The 16,599-nt window shown below is 40.8% G+C and overlaps 1 protein-coding gene across 2 annotated transcripts in view; it reads right to left on the reverse strand.

The window, feature by feature from the left end:
* Positions 1-3,035: 3,035 nt before the first annotated feature.
* The window catches only part of LOC115066313 (lissencephaly-1 homolog), a 174,429-nt gene continuing 160,865 nt past the window's right edge, over positions 3,036-16,599 (reverse strand). For both annotated transcript variants that reach the window (XM_049451364.1, XM_049451365.1), the window contains exon 9: positions 3,036-3,568. In XM_049451364.1, coding sequence (XP_049307321.1) covers positions 3,495-3,568 — 74 coding nt within the window. In that variant the 3' untranslated portion in view covers positions 3,036-3,494. The remainder of the gene's footprint in view (positions 3,569-16,599) is intronic.

The raw sequence follows: 16,599 nt of genomic DNA on the forward strand, positions 1-16,599 counted from the left end.
AAATGCGTGAGTACGAACAGCTGGATAAGCTGGCCGACAGGGGTAATGCTCGAAAATTCTACGAAAAGATGCGGCGGCTTACAGAAGGTTTCAAGACCGGAGCATACTCTTGTAGAACCCCCCAAGGTGATCTAGTTACCGATGCCCAGAGTATACTTAAATTATGGAGGGAACACTTCTCCAACCTGCTGAATGGCAGTGATAGCACAACACCGGGAGAAGGTGAACCCGATTCCCCAATCGATGACGATGGAGAGACGTTCCATTACCCGGCCATGAAGAAGTTCGAATAGCAATTTCCCGACTGAAAAACAACAAAGTGGCAGGGGCCGATGGATTGCCGGCCGAGCTATTCAAACACGGCAGCGAAGAACTGATAAGGAGCATGCATCAACTTCTTTGTAAAATATGGTCGGACGAAAGCATGCCCAACGATTGGAATTTAAGTGTGCTCTGCCCAATCCATAAAAAAGGAGACCCCACAATCTGCGCCAACTACCGTGGGATAAGCCTCCTCAATATCGCATATAAGGTTCTGTCGAGCGTATTGTGTGAAAGATTAAAGCCCACCGTCAACAAACTGATTGGACCTAATCAGTGTGGCTTTAGACCTGGTAAATCAACAACCGACCAGATATTCACCATGCGCCAAATCTTGGAAAAGACCCGTGAAAGGAGAATCGACACTCACCACCTATTCGTCGATTTCAAAGCTGCTTTCGACAGCACGAAAAGGAGCTGCCTTTATGCCGCGATGTCTGAATTTGGTATCCCCGCAAAATTAATACGGCTGTGTAAACTGACGTTGAGCAGCATAAAAAGCTCCGTCAGGATCGGGAAGGACCTCTCCGAGCCGTTCGATACCAAACGAGGTTTCAGACAAGGCGACTCCCTATCGTGCGACTTCTTCAATCTGCTGCTGGAGAAAATTATTCGAGCTGCAGAACTTAATCGAGCAGGTACAATCTTTTATAAGAGTGTACAGCTGCTGGCGTATGCCGATGATATTGATATCATCGGTCTCAACACCCGCGCCGTTAGTTCTGCTTTCTCCAGACTGAACAAGGAAGCAACGCAAATGGGTCTGGCAGTGAACGAGGGCAAGACGAAATATCTCCTGTCATCAAACAAACAGTCGTCGCACTCGCGACTTGGCACTCACGTCACTGTTGACAGTCATAACTTTGAAGTTGTAGATAATTTCGTCTATTTAGGAACCAGTATTAGCACCACCAACAATGTCAGCTTTGAAATCCAACGCAGGATAACTCTTGCCAACAGGTGCTACTTCGGACTGAGTAGGCAATTGAAAAGTAAAGTCCTCTCTCGACGAACAAAAGCCAAACTCTATAAGTCGCTCATAATTCCCGTCCTGCTATATGGTGCAGAGGCTTGGACGATGACAACAACCGATGAGTCGACGTTGCGAGTTTTCGAGAGAAAAGTTCTGCGAAAGATTTATGGTCCTTTGCGCGTTGGCCACGGCGAATATCGCATTCGATGGAACGATGAGCTGTACGAGATATACGACGACATCGACATAGTTCAGCGAATTAAGAGACATCGGCTACGCTGGCTAGGTCATGTTGTCCGGATGGATGAAAACACTCCGGCTCTGAAAGTATTCGACGCAGTTCCCGCCGCGGGAAGCAGAGGAAGAGGAAGACCTCCACTCCGTTGGAAGGACCAAGTGGAAAAGGACCTGTCTTCGCTTGGAATATCCAATTGGCGCCACGTAGCGAAGAGAAGAAACGACTGGCGCGCTATTGTTGACTCGGCTATCATCGCGTAAGCGGTGTCTACGCCAGTAAAGAAGAAGAAGAACTTAGAGGTGCTTAGGAAGCCATTTTTCAGAGTACCAAACGAAAAAAAAAAAAATATTTTTTTTGATCCACCCTAATATGCACTGATTTTTGACGATGAATACCTCGTAAACGCTTAACTTTATCGAAAAATTACAGTAGACCATTTTTATAGAGCAGTAAATTTCCTACAAAACTATGAGTTTCATCATTCATAATAATTTTTTTTCATTGAGTTATAAAATTAATAAGAAATAAAGAAATTTTCCAAAAATAGTCAAATTTCAACCGTTAATATCTTTTAAACGGTTGGGTTTACGAAAAAATCATAAGAGACCATATTTTAGAGCATTATATTTCGTACAAAACCTAATTAACGAGATATTTTTTCAAGTAGTTGGAAGCGAGATATAAATTTTTCTATCTGATAATAAGAAAAAATAGAAAACCGTTAGGCGGAGGACCTTCCCGTTACAATTAAAAACTCATATTTGGAGAGGCTTTCTTAGAGGTGTCTAGGAACCTATTTTTGCGAGTACCAATTGAAAAAAAAAAAAAAAATTTTTTTTGAATCACCCTAATATACATACGCAATACTAGGCAAAATATTTGCCCAGGGGGCCCAGGATGTTTAAATGAGTTAAGCATCCGCCCACTCTACCCGGAAAAACTGGCGCACCTTAATAAATCAGCTCAGTTCACCACAGCAGATGACACTAAAACACAACTCACCACATCAGTAAACCAACCCACTCCGCAAAAAGGATGGACAAGGAAAAAGCAGGTCACTTCGTTACACACAGTTCGCATCAACACATCAACATTCGATCTCCGCACATTAATTTTCGTCCTCAACACATTCCTTTTCCGACAACCATCCCGCGCGTCGCAATTTTCGCTAACAACGTCGTCACCATACGATTCCTGCTCGCTGCCAGTCCTGTGCGCCACGAGATATAATTCGAATCTCAGCGGTCCTGCGTGATATGGTGGTCGTTACCATGCCCAATCATTTTTTACATCTCTGAGTTTAATAAAATTCTATAAAGTTAACCCTAAAGAGTCTAACATCTATCAAATTAATGTGTTTTCTTTTACCGAATTACTGGGTGCTTATTGAACTAAAAATAAAGTGGTGGATGCTTCCCACTAAATTGAGCATCCACTTATTCAAGCTACATTACTGCGAGATTTGAATTTTATTTTTAGCATAATTAAAAACCAACTTTCGAATAAATTAAAAAGTATTAATATATCGATCTTATGTTTTATTATATATTTGAACAATCAACGACAGTATTAGCAATATATCTCCAAATATTAATCCAACCATGTTTTATTTAGCTGAAAACTAAAGTATGTATAATTAAAAAAGACGTAAAAGCATATATTGAATAGAACTGTTTATATATAAGTATCTATTTATATTTACCGACTGTAAGCTTTGTTATTTACTTTTATTATAATATTACATTAATATACTTGCTCTTTAAATTTTTCATCAGTTGCTCTAGTTCTTGCTTTAAAATAAATAATATTTTAATAAGATTTTCGTTATACTATAATCATTACTAAATAAATATATTATATCGTATTGAATTACATATGTATGATAATCTATTTTATATAATTTTACTTCTGAAATTCAAATGATGTCGCTTGGTTATAGGTAAAAGTAATCCATCAATGCAATTAACGGCATTCCCAAACCTTTACGGTCTGATCTACGCTTCCGGAAATAACATAGGGATGAGTTTTATGGAAATCTGAAAGAAATAAAAAGTTTTGGAATATATTTTCTTAGTAATGGTTTAATTTTTTTTATAAATAATATACACATACTAGATACATATTATTAATATATTCTCAAAGGCATATAGCTAGCGTAATTTACTTTTGCGTTTCTGATCAAATGGAATATATCCAAAACAAATTTTTAGAATTTAATGATTATTTGAACAACAGGAGATTTATCATGACCTTAAAACTCATGTAAAAGCATCATATGCATTTAACACAGAAATCAATTACTTAAATTGCCTAATTCGCACTGGTTTACTAATACTCCTGGAGTGGGCGCGGTGAATGGGATGATAAAAACAGAATAAGTAGTCTTTCAAATTCAGGCCATTAACATAACACATTTTGTAATAAAGTTATTTAATATTCATATTTTGTATGATTTTCATTAGCTTTTGATTTCAAGCTTTCAAAATCCACACACACAAAATAGCACACACAATTTCTTTGATATTTCCAAATTTCTGTGAGGTATTCGACATACAATATTCTCCAACTCTTTACGCCTTTACAGTATACTCCATACTAAACTATTATTAATACAATTTTTTGGAGCTAGTTTTTAAGTAGACCTTGGGCTTTTACTAGTAAAACTTTTTCAAAAACGAAAATTGTTTCCTCTATCATGGCCGTTAACCGAGTGTAACTGAAACCACAAAATTTATTCATTTTAAAACAAATAAACGTGTCGCAATTTAATAGAACTAAGTGTCTGTAAACTTTATTGGTCACTGTATGTCCGCACTCAAACTAAGTTCAGACTTCTCACCAAGAAGGCAATACATTTTTTTTGTCTTAATCTTTGGTTGCTGCCGCTTTTGTTTTACTAAGTGGCTTTATTTCTTATTCAACTTTTGATGGATATACAGTTAGTCACATAAGTAAGTATACACTAGGTACGACGGGATTATTCACCTAACAGTTTTGTTAAATAACACAAAATAAAATTAATAAAGCTTTATTTACTTAAAAGAAACGTAGGGATCATCTCCAGTACAAAAATATTTACAGAATGACTAAAATAACTTTTTTTTTTTAATTTTATACAAAATCTGATATAAATTTATATCACAAAAGTAAGTGTACGATAGATTAAGTGGTAGAAAAGTAAGTAAAAGGCAGTATTAAAGTTATATTCTAATATTTGGTTAGGTAAGGTTATCCTTTAGACTTAATAATAGTTTTAAGTCGCGATGACATTGATGTTACAAAGTTTTGTGTTACTGCTGGCGGTATTTTATTCCACTCCTCGTCAAGGATATTTTTTAGTTGTTCTTTATTTTTTATCGAATGTTTACGCACTTGACGCTTTAAGTGTTCCCATAAATGCTCGATAAGGTTTGTATCCGGTAATTGTGGCGGTGTTTTCAATTGTTTTGGCACGTTATATTAAAGCCATTCTCGCACAATATTCGATGTGTCCTTGGAGTCATTGTCTTGCTGACCCCTCCATGTTCAATTTAATAGCACTTTGTCTTAAATTATTTTTTCGGTCCACAGGATTCTCAATAAAAAAACAAATTTCCCACCCCTTTTCACGCCATGCACCCCCAAACCATGACCGAACCCCCAGCATACTTAACAGTGCCAGTCATATTCATAGGATCTAACTCTGCGTTAACTTTTCTCCATACCTTTTCACGACCATCGGATCTACTTATACTAATTCATCTGAAAATATGACTAGGTTCCAGAATGTTTGATCATGTTTTTCGTAATCTTTTGCAAATGCGATCCGTTTATGTCGGTTAAAGGTACTCACGAAAGGTTTTTTCCTAATACTACGTCCATGATAGCCAGCATTATACAATATACGTCGAATAGTTTGGGTACTACATTGTTTTCCAATCTCATTTTCCATTTCAGATTTTGTTTTAGGGGCACTAATCTTGGGATTTGTTCTTACTTTGCGTACAATTAAGCATTTTCCCTATGACTGAAGACCCGTGGGCGACCAGAGCGCGACTTATTTGCTGTGTTCCCCAACTTTTATCTACTAAACGACCGATTTCACGTACAGATTTATTTTCTTTGTGATATTTTATTATCAAAGTTTTCAAATCGTCAGAAATCTTTTTTCCTCTCGGTGCCATTGCTGAAAATTATGTCATAAATTAAAAAACCTATATTTCTTCAATTGTTTAAACTCTCTTTCTATTGTTTATTTAAATTGCTTAAACTTTTGTAAATCAAAACGAAAAATAAGATACACATAATCACCAAGCAACCCACTCTGTATACTAACTTTTGTGATATCAATTTCATTCTCATCACTAAAAAAGCCATGCGTGCCTAACGGGTTTTAAAATCAACAGTTAAATTGAACCACCAATTGGAAGAAGGGAATAATTACAAAAAGTTCGAACTGAGATAATTAGAAAAAACTGATTTACTCTCAACGTATAGATCAAATACCTATGATATCTTAAAATTAAATGTAGTAAACATTGTTGCCGATAATATGCTTTAAAAAAAATATTTTATGTAAAGAAAAACAAAAGTTAGGGTAGTTTGAAATTCTTGGAATTATTCCCTTTTGAAAATTTATGAAAATAAAGACACAAATATTAAAGAATATTAGCATTTATTATATTAATAACATAAAAAAGATATTGTATTAATCCTCATCTATATCAGGATCGATCGCAACATTCGCTTCTTTTGGTAAGCTATTTCCTTACGATGTTTACCACGCTGATCTTCTGGGGATTTACCTTCGGTGATAAGACGAGTCAATCGGAATATATGTTTATTTTTCACAGCGTATAATATGGAGAATGCTTCACGACATACTTTTATCTTTTTAGTATTTTTCATGGCAAAGTAATGAAAGCTACTCTCACCGTTTTTTTTTTATTCTCATTGTCCGATTGGCGGCGGCGGGTTATAATTGAGCATTCAATAAGGCTCATAAGATACATGTCTTGCTCATTTTTGGGTCGTCCATTATAAACTGTATCCATTATTGCTTGTCTATGTACATATATTTCTGAACTGATGAGTGCACTTTTTTGCATTTACAATCACGTTCTTTATTGCTTTTTGCCTCTACTCTCCTCCCTGTGCTTGTACTTGCGTACGATTGACACAATAGACGCTGTGTTTTTTGTATTTTCTTTTTATAAAGGTGAAAATTACTGGTACCCCTCTTTTCTTCTTTTTTGGAATGTTAATCTCATCATCAGATGATTGGTTCTCAGTTGACATTGTTCTTTCTTCTTTTAAGTAATCACAACGACGCGCACCACAAATGTTTGTATTCAAGGTCAGGTGTCAACTAAATAACTAAACAAAACAAAATCGCGATGATCTAAGCAGCCGGCTAACCAGCCAATCAAATTCAGTTATTACTAATGGTTTAAGTGAATAAAAATGTCAAATTAAAATGACCTTTAATTGTATGACAAAAGGTTGTTAGTTGGAAGAAAGAAATAAATCCATGCTTTATTACCTTCTTCCAACTTACATTTTTTTTTGGCTGCTAGTATTACAATGGCGTGTGACGTTTTTATTTCTTTTTTCAACCTGAAGCGTAGTTTTACGATTGAAAAGAGCTAATATGAGGAAAAATCTATTTCGTCAAAAACGGCTTTTATTCTCTTCTTCCAATTGGTGGTTCAATATGTGTGCTTATAAAAGCGCATGCCAATACGTAAATTCCTTGAAATTTTTTTTTGAATATACATATATTGGAGAAATACGTTAATTCCAACAATTTGTAAAGACAGAGCTGGTGTATACTTACTTATGTGACTAACTGTATGTATATTTATGGAAAGCCCATTTGACCATAACTTCTTCTTTATCTGTAGGACTATTGATTGGAAGCAAATTTCTTGAGCTTTACTTGTGTCAGATTTTCACGACCCATTGGTGCTGCTTATAGCACATTTCTTCTTCTTGGATGTTTTAAATATTTCGTTGTTTTTAATAAACTGTGCTCGTTTTTTTTCAACTTCAAGATTTTTGAGAAATTCCGAGACTCTGATTCTTATAATCGCCTTCTGCTATACTTTTCTTAATTTGCGCTTCTTTTTTCTCTTAATTTAGAGGGAAGATAGGTTTTATGAGGAAAATGCGATTGATTATTGGGAATACATTGATATGAAAAGTCGAGGGAATGACTTTTGCAGTATTTAGATCAAATTCATTTCTAATATGTGAATTTAATTTATGCAAGCATCCTGGTACTGACGGAAGTAATCTATATCTCAGTTTACGCTGTTATTAACTTTTGCCTTCTTGTGCGTTTATACTGTGTGTTTACCGTAACAAAATTTTCTGAAATTCCTTTATATACAATAAAGCACAATAGATCAGGTATTTGACTTGGATCAGAGGACCAGTAGATACAACAGCATAACAATGATCATGTGTTATGCATTTATATAACTCCTTTCCTTTTGAATTGGTAAGTCTCGATGGTTGTTGAAAAAGTTATGATATACTGTTGTTTTACATTTAATCGTGGCGGACCATAGCAGAAGCTTTAGATTTATTTGCATGGTTAATTAGGATGGTTATAATGTTTATTAAATTATGTCATTTCTACTTGCTTAATAAGTTGCTGTTTAAATTTTTTGCAAAGTGAACTTTTTTAATTTGCTGGATGCCTTACAAGACAATTAACACATTTTGCTGGTGAGCTATGCTCTTGGGATATTGTCGATTAGAAGGATTAAGCCCACACTTTGTGCATCCAAATTTTTGACAGCGATAACTTCGCGCAATGTAACTCGATTTAATAGATGACCCTACGATTCCAAGTACATTATTAAAGCGTTTCAAATCATATATTGTTTCGTTCTTACTATAGAGTTTAATATCAACAAAAAAAAACATCTGCAACGGTTGCTTTTTTGACGACTTCGAATGTTGACAATATTCCGTACTTTATGCCTTAGATTTTTAATTACAATTTAATAAGCTCTTTCATGCTATTTGTAGAAAGTAATATTCTTTGTTTTCACGTGTTTAACAAGTAGTCTATAGGAACTAACATTTTTGATCATTAGTCTAACTTGTCCGTCTCCTGCTGACTTATACATAATTAAAATCCGTTTCATGGATTACTGAACTTAAGATTTTTATCATTTTATTTATGTCACAATTTATTTTCCATACTAAACCCCGGGGAAAAACCAGTTTTCATACAGTTTCAATTTGTAATCTCATTTTGCTAAATTGGAATTTCAACAACAAAATATAATAGCGCACGGATCACACGATGTATCACATTAAAAACACATGTTTCGTACGTACGATGGATATCGGCCATCACTACTAGACAGTGCCCAATAGACACACACGTGGTGTGACTAAATATCTTGTCGGGTGCATTTAGTCAACTGTTTCGAGGCGAAATGTAAATGCCTTAACAAATTTTTGGTGAGCTCAAAACGCTCGATCTGGGGGTGTGAAGGATCAATCCTAACAACTATAACTATGAACTATTAGATGAGGCCATAATATCTTTAGGGGCTTTGGCATGTGCAAATGTGCAAAAGGTCGAATCGTCTATCGGCCAGCTACCGCTACCATTTACAAGCTATGATGCAGCAACGCAACTGTGTTCGGAGATATTCCGTTACAAAACATACGGTCGCTGAACAACAATATTAATTTCCTACATATCGACTCAAAACACCGAAAGATGGGTGATGTAAGCTTGCTCTGCCGAGGTGTTAGCCACGTTGTTTGCCTGTAACCAGCTCCTTCGGGCTCTGGTCAAAAAGTGTGCATTGGGCGTAGGATTAGTAGCCTGCGTTGGCGCGAGCGAGCGCTGGTCCGTCCGTGTCCGGGACCGTTCCAGGCCTCAGGGAACTGTGGTAGGAGCATAGACACCGAGGGTATACCCGTTCCTGTCTATTTCGGCCCGCCCCCTTGCATACGATGCGCTGGTAAAACAAAACAGAAGATAAGGAATAATTTTTTGAGAAACAATACAACCAACGCTACGAGCAACAGTGACAACAGTAGCAACATCTATGCCACTCTGATGAGTAGCGGACCTATAGTAAAAAATAACGGAATTAGTAAGGAAATAAAACTCTCAGAGAACACCAAGTTCGGATATAGACCCCTTTAAACGCGCACCAAGGTTAGGTAGATCGCTCACAAACGCGCTGAGTGTCGAAAAGCCGACAAGGGCAAAAGCAGCCTTCCAAGATAGCATACCACTGGCTAAGCAAGTACTCTCATGGGTAGACTGCATGAGAGAACTAGGAGAAGAGATTAAGAAGCTAACGGAAATGATGCGGCCACCACAGCGAACCATCAATAATAACATAAGCGACCTTCTTAGTAACATAGGAGTACTATATGGAAAAGCCCAGAATGAGCACATAAAAATGAAAGAAAGAAGAAACTTTCTGAATATGCCACCGGACACGGATGTAACACCAAAAAGACCCCGTGACGAAAAGTAGGCCAAAAGACGGACCACACCGAAGAAAAACAAAGTCACCCATGCAGAGGAGCCAAGACAGCCTAAGAGAATATAGAATATATAAAATAGATAAGCCTACCATAGGTGCTCTAGAGGTGCGGGACCTAGACGAAATAACCTCTGAAGCAACATCTGCAGTGCTATACGTGCACAAAAAAAGGAGCTAGACGATATTGATAAAGCATCAATAAAAACATCAGAGCGGCGTATGCGGGCACGCAAACAGCCGTGCTAAGCCTCTCTGCTCACCACGCGAGATTCCTACTTGACGCGAGGAAAATAAAAATAGGATGGGTTGTTTGCCGTATCAGGGAGAGACTGACCCCTAAGAAGTGCTATAGGTGTTTGAGCAAAAAGTGGACATAGCAATACTAAGCGAGCAGTACAGAAATCTGGGTAATGAAAACTGGAGCTCCGACCAAATAGAAAAAGGTGCCGTGTGGGTCTGTAGGAACAAGCCATTATCAGGACAAGCCTGCTACACACGTGCAAAAATCTGTGGCATAAACTTTTACAGCTGCTACATCCTACCGAGCGTCCAAAAAACGAAAACGAAAGAGTTCTAGATAATCTGGTACGAGACATCGCAAATATAACAATGAACACGACACATTAGCAAGACATGTGACGCCGCTATGTGCAGAAAAGGGCAGGGCACGCACAGAAAGCCTGCATACTGGGGGAATGACGAAGTTGAAGTCTTACGAAGCGAATATCACAAAGCAAGGCGTCTATGCCAAAGAAGGCGACAATCGACGAATTACGCAGTGCTGCAGGAATGCTTTAAGAGGAAGCGAAACGACCTTAAAAAAACTATTAAAAGGAGAAAGACCTGCTGCTTTAAAGAGCTGTACAATAAACTAGACGAAAATCCACGGGGTGATGCCTACAGGATAGTGATGACAAAAGTACGAGGACACAAAGGCCAAACTACTAAGGGCTGTAGTAGAAACCCTCTTTCCCGCGCAACCGTCAGAAGAATATCGTTCAGAAGAAACCGGAACAATACCTACACCGGTCACGGACAAAAAGGTTGTAGAGGCAGCAGAACGGTTCGCCAATAACAAGGCATCAGGGCTGGACGGCATACGTAACAAGGTCCTAAAGATAGCCATTAAACACAACACTGACCCGTTCACAAGACTGTTCGCAAAGTGCCTACGAGGGCTTATTTCCAAACCAAACAAATCGTCTGGAGAAGCAAACTCGTACCGACCACTGTGCATGCTAGACACGGTGGGAAAAATACTTCTTCTTCTTTACTGGCGTAGACACCGCTTACGCGATGATAGCCGAGTCAACAATAGCACGCCAGTCGTTTCTTCTCTTCGCTACGTGGCGCCAATTGGATATTCCAAGCGAAGCCAGGTCCTTTTCCACTTGGTCCTTCCAACGGAGTGGAGGTCTTCCTCTTCCTCTGCTTCCCGCGGGGGGTACTGCGTCGAATACTTTCAGAGCCGGAGTGTTTTCATCCATCCGGACAACATGACCTAGCCAGCGTAGCCGCTGTCTCTTAATTCGCTGAACTATGTCAATGTCGTCGTATATCTCGTACAGCTCATCGTTCCATCGAATGCGATATTCGCCGTGGCCAACGCGCAAAGGACCATAAATCTTTCGCAGAACTTTTCTCTCGAAAACTCGCAACGTCGACTCATCGGTTGTTGTCATCGTCCAAGCCTCTGCACCATATAGCAGGACGGGAATTATGAGCGACTTATAGAGTTTGGCTTTTGTTCGTCGAGAGAGGACTTTACTTTTCAATTGCCTACTCAGTCCGAAGTAGCACCTGTTGGCAAGAGTAATCCTGCGTTGGATTTCCAGGCTGACACTGTTGGTGGTCTTAATACTGGTTCCTAAATAGACGAAATTATCTACAACTTCAAAGTTATGACTGTCAACAGTGACGTGAGTGCCAAGTCGCGAGTGCGACAAACAGTCGTCGCCGACGTGGTCGGTTGTTGATTTACCAGGTCTGAAGCCACACTGATAAGGTCCAATCAGTTTGTTGACGGTGGGCTTTAATCTTTCACACAATACACTCGACAGAACCTTATATGCGATGTTGAGGAGGCTAATCCCACGGTAGTTGGCGCAGATTGTGGGGTCTCCTTTTTTATGGATTGGGCATAGCACACTTAAATTCCAATCGTTGGGCATACTTTCGTCCGACCATATTTTGCAAAGAAGCTGATGCATGCACCTTATCAGCTCTTCGCCGCCGTATTTGAATAGCTCGGCCGGCAATCCATCGGCCCCTGCCGCTTTGTTGTTTTTCAGTCGGGCAATTGCTATTCGAACTTCTTCATGGTCGGGCAATGGAACGTCTGCTCCATCGTCATCGATTGGGGTATCGGGTTCGCCTTCTCCCGGTGTTGTGCTATCACTGCCATACAGCAGGTTGGAGAAGTGTTCCCTCCATAATTTAAGTATGCTCTGGGCATCGGTAACTAGATCACCTTGGGGGGTTCTACAGGAGTATGCTCCGGTCTTGAAACCTTCTGTAAGCCGCCGCACCTTTTCGTAGAATTTTCGAGCATTACCCCTGTCGGCCAGCTTATCGAGCTGTTCGTACTCACGCATTTCGGCCTCTTTCTTCTTCTGTCTGCAAATGCGTCTCGCTTCCCTCTTCAACTCTCGGTATCTATCCCATCCCGCACGTGTTGTGGTCGATCGTAACGTTGCGAGGTAGGCAGCCTGTTTTCTCTCCGCTGCGACACGGCACTCCTCGTCGTACCAGCTGTTCTTTTGCACTTTCCGAAAACCAATGGTTTCGGTTGCAGCTGTACGTAAGGAGTTTGAAATGCCGTCCCACAGTTCCCTTATACCGAGTTGTTGACGAGTGCTCTCAGAGAGCAGGAGTGCAAACCGAGTAGAAAATCGTTCGGCTGTCTGTTGTGATTGCAGCTTCTCGACGTCGAACCTTCCTTGTGTTTGTTGGCGTGCGTTTTTTGCTGCACAGAGGCGGGTGCGAATTTTGGCTGCAACAATATAGTGGTCCGAGTCGATGTTAGGACCTCGGAGCGCACGCACATCTAAAACACTGGAAACGTGTCTTCCGTCTATCACAACATGATCGATCTGATTGGTAGTTTTTCGATCCGGAGACAGCCAGGTAGCTTGATGTATCTTCTTATGCTGGAATCTAGTAGTACAGATAACCATATTTCGGGCCCCGGCGAAGTCGATCAGCCTCAACCCATTTGGGGATGTTTCCTCGTGGAGGCTGAATTTACCGATCATAGTGCCAAAGATACCTTCTTTGCCCACCCTGGCGTTGAAGTCGCCAAGCACGATTTTGACATCGTGGCGGGGGCATCTCTCATAAGTGCGCTCCAAGCACTCATAAAAGGCATATTTGGTCACATCGTCCTTCTCTTCCGTCGGGGCGTGGGCGCAAATCAGCGATATGTTGAAGAACCTCGCTTTGATGCGGATTGTGGCTAGACGTTCATTCTCCGGAGTGAATGATAGTACTCGGCGACGGAGTCTCTCTCCAACCACGAATCCAACACCAAACTTGCGCTCCTTTATATGGCCACTGTAGTAGATGTCACAAGGACCTACTCGTCTCTGTCCTTGTCCCGTCCATCGCATTTCTTGGACGGCGGTGATGTCAGCCTTTATTTTCACGAGGACATCAACCAGCTGGGCAGCGGCACCTTCCCAATTAAGGGACCGGACATTCCAGATGCATGCCCTCAAATCGTAGTCCTTATTTCGTTTGCCATGGTCGTCATCGAAAGGGGGGTTTCTCATCCGAGGCTTATAGTTGATTTTCATTGGGGGTGTTTTTTTACGTGGCGGGTCCCAAACCCAGCGCACAACCCTATGCAGGGGATGTTTCGCCTTCTCACGTTAGCTCGCCTTCAAACGGATGTTCTTAGGCTACCCAGAGGATACTTGGTCAAAGACCGGAAGTCGTGAGCTGCTTGAGTCACATGTAAAAGAATCGTTTCTGGCCACTCCCAAGTGAATGGCAATCAGAGAACTTTCCTCACTTTCGTGAACTTCTACACATGACTCCATCCTAGAAATACTAGAGCGAATAATAAGCGTACGCCTGGAGCAACATCTCGAAAAAGAGCAGCCGGGACTGGCCGAAAATCACTATGGACTTCGCAGACACAGGTCAACAATTGACGCAATTAAAAAACTTACTGACGTCGCAAGTAAAGCTATAGAAGAACTAGATGGATGTATGGCTCCAAAGAGTACTGTGCGGTAGTCACATTCGATGTTAAGAATGTCTTTAATTCAGCCTAATGGCCGCATATAATAAGACCTCTCCAACTAAAGAAAACACCAATTACATCTCCAACTACCTGTCGGACAGGGTCCTGCTATACGACACAGACGAAGAACCACAACGCAATATGGTGACGGGCGGAGTTACACAAGGCTGTCCTAGGCCCACTTCTGTGGAATATCTTATATGATGGAGTGCTGCGCCTCCCATTACCCAAGCAGATTCAAATAACTGGAAACGCGGATGACATCGCGGTGACTGTGGTAGCGAAAGAAATTCATGAAATAGAGCGTCTGTGCAATCATGCAGCGGAAAAAAACAATGAATGGCTTATGGTAACAAAGCTTCAACTAGCTGGCCAAAAGACGGAAGAAGTACTAATCACAAGCATGAAGAAACTAGAGGTCGCCACACTCAATATTGACGGATATGCCATTACCACACAGCAATCTTTGAGATATCTAGGAGTGATGATAGACTCGAGCTTAAGTTACAAGACGCATATAGACAAAGCCTGAGAAAAAGCCTGTAAGGGGACGGCGGCGCTAACGAAGATAATGGCTAACATAGGTGGACCAAGTCAGAATAGACGAGTCCTCTTGGCCAAAGTAAGTCAGTCCATACTTATGTACGCTGCACCCACATATGGGATATAGCGCTGCAGCAGAAAACATACGCAGAAAAGGCGAAATCAATAGTACGACTGAATGTAATCAGAGTTGCATGTGTCTACCGCACTGTATCACATCAGGCGGCTGGAGTCAGAGCAGGCCACATGCCCCCAGACATAATGGCCATGGAAATTAAGTGGGTATTCGACAAAACGAAAAGCACTGGCGATCGCTTAACGAATGAAGAGAGGAAGCAGGAAAGACAAAGGAGCCTAAACGAATGGCAGAAACGATGGGACGAAGCAACTACGGGGAGATGGACGCACAGGCTTATTAGAAGCATACAATCATGGATTGGACGGAAGCACGGGGAAACTGATTTTTACCTTACGCAGTTTTTAACAGGTCGTGGATGATATAGCCGCGATGTCTGAATTTGGTATCCCCGCAAAACTAATACGGCTGTGTAAACTGACGTTGAGCAACACGAAAAGCTCCGTCAGGATCGGGAAGGACCTCTCCGAGCCGTTCGATACCAAACGAGGTTTCAGACAAGGTGATTCCCTATCGTGCGACTTTTTCAACCTGCTTCTGGAGAAAATAGTTCGGGCTGCAGAACTCAACAGAGAAGGTATCATCTTCTATAAGAGTGTACAACTGCTGGCGTATGCCGATGATATTGATATCATCGGCCTCAACACCCGCGCCGTTAGTTCTGCTTTCTCCAGACTGGACAAGGAAGCAAAAGAAATGGGTCTGGCAGTGAACGAGGGCAAGACGAAATATCTCCTGTCATCAAACAAACAGTCGTCGCACTCGCGACTTGGCACTCACGTCACTGTTGACAGTCATAACTTTGAAGTTGTAGATAATTTCGTCTATCTTGGAACCAGCGTAAACACCACCAACAATGTCAGCCTAGAAATCCAACGCAGGATAACTCTTGCCAACAGGTGCTACTTCGGACTAAGTAGGCAATTGAGAAGCAAAGTCCTCTCTCGACAAACAAAAAACAAACTCTATAAGTCACTCATAATTCCCGTCCTGCTATATGGTGCAGAGGCCTGGACGATGTCAACAACAGATGAGTCGACGTTGCGAGTTTTCGAGAGAAAAGTTCTGCGAAAGATTTATGGTCCTTTGCGCGTTGGCCACGGCGAATATCGCATTCGATGGAACGATGAGCTGTACGAGATATACGACGAGATTGACATAGTCCAGCGAATTAAAAGACAGCGGCTAGGCTGGCTAGGTCATGTTGTCCGGATGGACGAAAACACTCCAGCTCTGAAAGTATTCGACGCAGTACCCGCCGCGGGAAGCAGAGGAAGAGGAAGACCTCCACTCCGTTGGAAGGACCAAGTGGAGAAGGACCTGGCCTCGCTTGGAATATCCAATTGGCGCCACGTAGCGAAAAGAAGAAACGACTGGCGCGCTGTTGTTGACTCGGCTATAATCGCATAAGCGGTGTCTACGCCAATTAAGAAGAAGAAGAGGATGATATAGAGAATATCTATACAAATACCGACATGACGACGAAACAAATTGCTCCTTCTGCAGCAACAGCAATGAAAATGCATTACATATCTTCTTTTCCTGCCTAGAATATGAAAAAGAAAGACTAGAAATAGAGAGTGTGATAAACGATCGGGTGACTCCGGAGAATATAGTGCCTTATATGATCGAATC

The sequence above is a fragment of the Bactrocera dorsalis genome, chromosome 3, assembly GCF_023373825.1.
Source record: "Bactrocera dorsalis isolate Fly_Bdor chromosome 3, ASM2337382v1, whole genome shotgun sequence".
Lineage (NCBI taxonomy): Eukaryota > Metazoa > Arthropoda > Insecta > Diptera > Tephritidae > Bactrocera > Bactrocera dorsalis.